This window comes from Octodon degus, unplaced genomic scaffold, assembly GCF_000260255.1.
Source record: "Octodon degus isolate 3935 unplaced genomic scaffold, OctDeg1.0 scaffold00222, whole genome shotgun sequence".
Lineage (NCBI taxonomy): Eukaryota > Metazoa > Chordata > Mammalia > Rodentia > Octodontidae > Octodon > Octodon degus.
This window is the reverse complement of record NW_004524798.1, coordinates 686,817-692,407: the sequence shown is the minus strand read 5'-3', so window position 1 is coordinate 692,407 and position 5,591 is coordinate 686,817. Positions and strand designations below refer to the sequence as shown.

General features: G+C 39.4%; 1 protein-coding gene across 2 annotated transcripts in view; it reads right to left on the bottom strand.

The window, feature by feature from the left end:
• Positions 1 to 345: 345 nt before the first annotated feature.
• Positions 346 to 5,591, bottom strand: part of Vezf1 (vascular endothelial zinc finger 1) — a 17,363-nt gene continuing 12,117 nt past the window's right edge. Inside the window, exon 6 of one of the 2 annotated variants that reach the window (XM_004645271.2) lies at positions 346 to 3,661. In XM_004645271.2, coding sequence (XP_004645328.1) covers positions 3,234 to 3,661 — 428 coding nt within the window. In that variant the 3' untranslated portion in view covers positions 346 to 3,233. The remainder of the gene's footprint in view (positions 3,662 to 5,591) is intronic. The other variant, XM_023705497.1, reaches the window with a different exon arrangement.

Genomic DNA, 5,591 nt, shown 5'->3' with positions numbered 1-5,591 from the left:
TCACACCCCACAAAGGAAAGGAAGAGGGGGTGAGGTGAGATAGAGCATTAAAAAGAAATGTTTTAAATATGCCGTTTTAGGCAGGCTGCTCAGGGGCCTAAGCCTGTGGCCACTGCTCCAAGGCTGGGCTTCATGAGTGTTCCCCACCCCATCTGCAGTCAGCTGGGTCTGGTGTCTTTTCACTCATCCTTCTCCATGGTACCAAGATACCAACCAACCCAACACAGTTCCTCCCACCACTCCAGCCAAATACTGACAAGTGTTTACCTAGAGAAACAGTGCTTCAAAAATTGTCTATTATCATAAAGAATTGATAAAACTTCTGAGATATTAAGAAATCCATCATAACATTTGTGACTGGTTAACTTTAATTTGTCAAAATAAATCTGCAGGATTTTGCATGTTAGTAATACAGTGCTGGTATTGACAGGTAAAATCATCATCTGCTTACAAAGAAACCTTCATTTAGGAGCACACCTTAGGAGGGAAATGGATACACAATAAAAGGCAAGTGCAGGCCAAGCAGCAAGCCCTACAGCACAACAGGCTGGATGTCAGATTTCAGGATTATCTAATACAACTTTTTAGCTGCCAATCTGATAAAGGGGAAGCTCTGAACCAAGTTACAACCAGAAGGAAAAAAACATACTTTGCCTTTCTGTAGAGCAGTGGCCGTCGTGCCTTCAACACCTGGTTGAATCAGTTCATCAGCATCACAGCTCACTTCCAGTTCCAAGACACAGGAGTTTCATCGCACAACCTGTTCAGCCTCCTCTGCGGTAGCCCTCCCCCAACTCCATCCGAACTCTCTCCCTCCCAAAAGAAGACACGACGTGGCTTTATTATTGCAGACAAGCTTAAGTGAATAAAGAATGCATATAAAATAGCATTTTAACTGAAGTCATACAATGAAGTCTCACTCCTGTTTATTATACAATGAATCGATAAAACAATCATTTCTAGTATATATCTTTTTTAAAAAAGAACTAATATTTTCAAGATTCTGACAACCATACTCTAGCCTGGGGGTGGGGCCCACACCTGCCCTCATTGAGGATTGCTCCTTAGACCACTACAGAGGAAACCTGGGCTGTCTGAACCATGGAGGACTGAGACTGCCAGCCTCCCAGAGGTAACATCCTTCAGGCAGAGCCAGAACCCAGTCCTGGGTCTGCATGCCAGGGAAGTGTGGGCTTCCTCCAAGTGCAGCCACTGCCTTCCCAATCCAGGCCTCGGCAGGGCCATTCCTGGGCCTTCTCTACATAAATCCTTCCAGTAGTCCACACATAATGCTCTACATATTAAAAACAAACCATTTATGTACTCTGGATAAGAACAGTTGTAACAAAGTCATAGCTACATATTTTTCTCTACATTTTGTTTATTGAGACAAACTAATTAAAAGGCACAAACATAGGGCATGTTTACATGGACATTATAACAAACATATACATTAAAAGTGTAGGAATGTGTTGCCTTCCTGCTAAACAGAAAGTTCCTAAGCTTTTATATATACAAAAGTTGTACAATTTAATGTCCTAAAGTACAAAAGATCATTTATAAAATTATTTTACACTAAGTACTATTTTTTTACTATGTAGTTCAACCCCCTAGAACTGTTTTATATAATGACACACAGATACCTATCCCTGATGTAGGAAGTCTGCCTCAGATGCAAGGTTTTTTGATGCTTGAACTGACACAGTGGGGTATAAACGGAAGTCTTTCAGCTTGATAGTCCTGCAAATACTCTGCAGGATTAATGCAACTAATTTCCATTTTTCTTAACTGCAAGATTAAAACATGAAAAAACCAAAAACATATTGCAACTTAAAAAAAAAATCACAGCCTCTTGGTTTTAACTTTTTTAACACAATGTTTTAAAAACATTAATGTGTGGCATGATGGCATAAAGAGTATCCGTTTCTGGAGCTTTTGGTTTCTACCTTATGTACAGAGAGAAAACATACTGCTAAAAAATAACAAGCACATGTCTTAACGTGCACAACCATTGCTTGGTTTCTACAGAGAGTGCAGACAGCTGTCTCCCTGAAAACACCACAAAGCTGATACAAATGTTTTCTCAAAGAAAAAAAAAGTGATGTCCATATTTACAAAGTTGAACAAATCTGCACAATACTTGATTAAACCGAAGAAGAAAAAAAGAAAAAGATACACTCTGCTTGTTCTGAAGGGGCATACTACCTAGTTAGTGGTTAGAATAAAAACTGTATACAATTTAATATAAGACATAAACTCTAGTGAGCATCTAAAACATCTGTCCCTGTTGTAACATCAACAGGCTGATTGGGAGAGAGAGGGGCATGTCACATCCCAGTGCCTCCAGCGTCTTCCAATTTAAAGCAATATATTTGAACTGCTCCAAAGTACTCCGTAGCTCCTAAATAGGACCCGATGACACACAATCGTTAGAAGCCTGCCCATCCGCACATTTGACTTCCCTGTCAATGGCGGTCTTTCCTTACCAAAACACAATTTGTATATTTTTTAAAAATTTTTTTAAAAAGTCAACTACAGTGCTATATTCCATCAGGATTAATATGCTGAGCAATATTTACATCTCCAAATATCAGGTCACAATCCCTATTATATGTTGAAGTTAGAATGATAAATTATCATATGCTTTGCATATCAGAGCTGGTATCACCTTTCCCATAGGGAATGCTGCCTGAAATTAACATATTCCCAAAGGTAAAATGCATATTCTCTGAAATGCATTTTATTATGACAATGAATGTATTTACTTATAAAAACAATAAACACAGACAATTCTACACTAGCTCTTAATCTGTGGATTTAGAATTTCAGGTTAAAATCAGCCATCAACCTTGTATAGGGGAAACAGTCTTGCTAGTGTTTAGAACAAAATGATTTCTTAGGATTAAAACAATAATGCTAATTTAAAAATTTTGAAATGGGTTTTGCTTTTAATGATTGGTTTTAATGCTGGCATTTCATCTGCCAACTACTATTCCATTTAAGCAATGCTGTCAGCTAAAAGGAATTTTTGATTAAACCAAAGTGGTCCAGTGATAAATTACACATACACCCTACTTTGAACAATCCCAGCCAAATTGGAGGAAAATGCTACTATATTCTTATTAATTAATGTAATAAAATCTCCCAATTTCATGGTTTTTTTTGCTTTTATCATCTAAAATAAATCGCTGGTAAATATTTACTTTAACCCATATTTGATATTATAATACTGTTTACCAAGGCGGTGATGTAGGCAAAGCTTGGGGCAAGAAAGGCATGCTTTCTACAGGCCTCATTGCTATATTGAGAGGGGCAGCTAATGTCATAGGAGTAGGCAGGTTCATTGGAGATGTGATTGTGACAGGGTGTGCTATATTCACTGGGGCAGTGACAGGGGTTGGGAGGTTTACCGGGGTAGTGAGTGTTAAGGGAGAGGTCATGGATAATGGACTGGTTATAGTTACAGGGTGCCCTATATTCATTGGGCTGGTTATATTAACTGCACTTGAAACATTTACTGGACTTCTCATGCTCATTGCAGCTGCCACTGTGACTGGGTTTGACATTGTCCCAGATGACACAGAGGATGTTATATTGAATGGAGTAGTGAGAGTCACAGGTGTCGTAGCAGCCGTGGAGGTTTGGCACAGGTTAGCAGCTTCTAAAATGAGAAGACAAAAGGACCTTTAGACTCTGAAAACAGTGAAAAAAAATCACAGTTTCTCAACTAATTTCTTTTAACTAAAACGGACACACACTTAATAAATCAAACTTAATTTTCTAGCAAGTGGTCAAGAAGAACAGCGGATCCTTCTGATCACATGCCTGGGGGCTGGGGATCCCAATGTAGGAATCTCTTTTCTACAGCTATACCTCCCCTTTGAGTACTCAGGAAACATATTTAGCCTTGCACATTTTCTTCTGGTACCAGGAATCGAACTCAGGACTTGTGGTTGCCAGGCAGGTGCTGTACCATTGAGCTATATCCCCAGCTCTCACCTTGTACTTCTGATTTCAAGCTCAGATTTACTTACCTACCTCACAGTGGTGGTGGGAGGACCAGTTAACTTCTGCAAGGCACTCTGGGCGGGCAGAGATACCAAGTAGAGCTAAATGTTCTCACTACCACTTCATGCACTTCTTCTGTGTTTTAAAGACTTCCCTGGGAAGAGCCATCAACCAGCAGGCCAGATGAAAAGAGCGTGTTTACACAGAGCTGGGCCAATGATTATGGAATAACAGACAATCAGAAAAATCTTCCCATAAGGCACACTGTGACTAGCAGAGAGAGGTCTGCGTACTCAATGATAGGTTAAAGCCTTCTTAAACTGAAGCCACATTCTATTAAGATTCTTAATATACATAATTAGGGAACAATAAATAAGCTATGTTAATATATATTTATTTGAAACATAAGAAAACTTCTTTTGTGTGTGTGTGTGTGTGTGTGACCTGCTCAGCCTGCCCTATGGGTGGGGCTGTTGTGGCATGTGGTGCCAGGGATCGAACCCTGCACTTGCCTAAGCAGGTGCTTTAGTCCACTGAACTATCTTGCTGGCCCTAAGAAAACTCTAAGTTATATACTTTTATGCTTTCTGATTATGTTTCTTAGTTATATTAGAAAAGAAAAATTACTACCTAATAGGGTCATGTTCTCCCTCTTAAACCACTTCTTTTCTTTCTTATATCAATATAATCATCTTCTTTATGCCCAATATCATTTAACTGCACATACTATACATATTACCAAACATATCAAGGAGAACATGCCAGACAAGAATACCCTTCAGTGAGTTGGGGGCCATGGTTCTTATTATCCATGAATGCCTCGGCATTTTTCCCCCCTCAGTGATAAGGATTGAACCCAGAGCCTCCCACATGCTAGGTAAGTGCTCTACACCACTGACCTGCATTTTCAGCTTGCTGGACACTTAAAACTTTTCTGTGAAGTAATGTGCCCAACCCATGCCTCAAGGAAATTCAGTACCACCTAGTGGTATGCCATAAACCAGCCATAAGGAGACGGGTAGGCTACTGATGACTTGGCTGTCAAATTTGAGAAATGCATTCAACATAAAGATGGAGGTTTGCACATGGTCCACTGGGGTTCAAATCACCTCAGGTGGACCTTGAATCAATAAGGCTCTCTCTTAATCAATGTGATTTAACTTTGGCACCCTCCATACTCCCTACCAGGAATTCCTGATCTGGGCAGACCAAAACCAAGTATCTAGAGAGCTTTTAAAAGCAAAGATTCACGGGAAACACAATAGTGAAATTGAGATGAAACCAGAGAAATGTGTATTTTTTAAGAAGCTTCCTCAATGATCTGATCATTATCCATGAACTCATACTTGGGAACTTATACTGCTTTATTTAGATGTGTAGTATATAAGGGACAATTCTGATTCAAGTTAGTTTTCAATTCAGAAGCCTCCTCTCCCACAAAATGTGACATTCACTAACATGAATACAGAGGTTGCTAACATCAATGGTCATTCCCAGAAAGACTGATGCTACAAATGGGAAGAACACAATAGTATTTTGTTTCAGGGAGGTCAAAAGATGAGCTAAAGACTCAAGTCTTATTG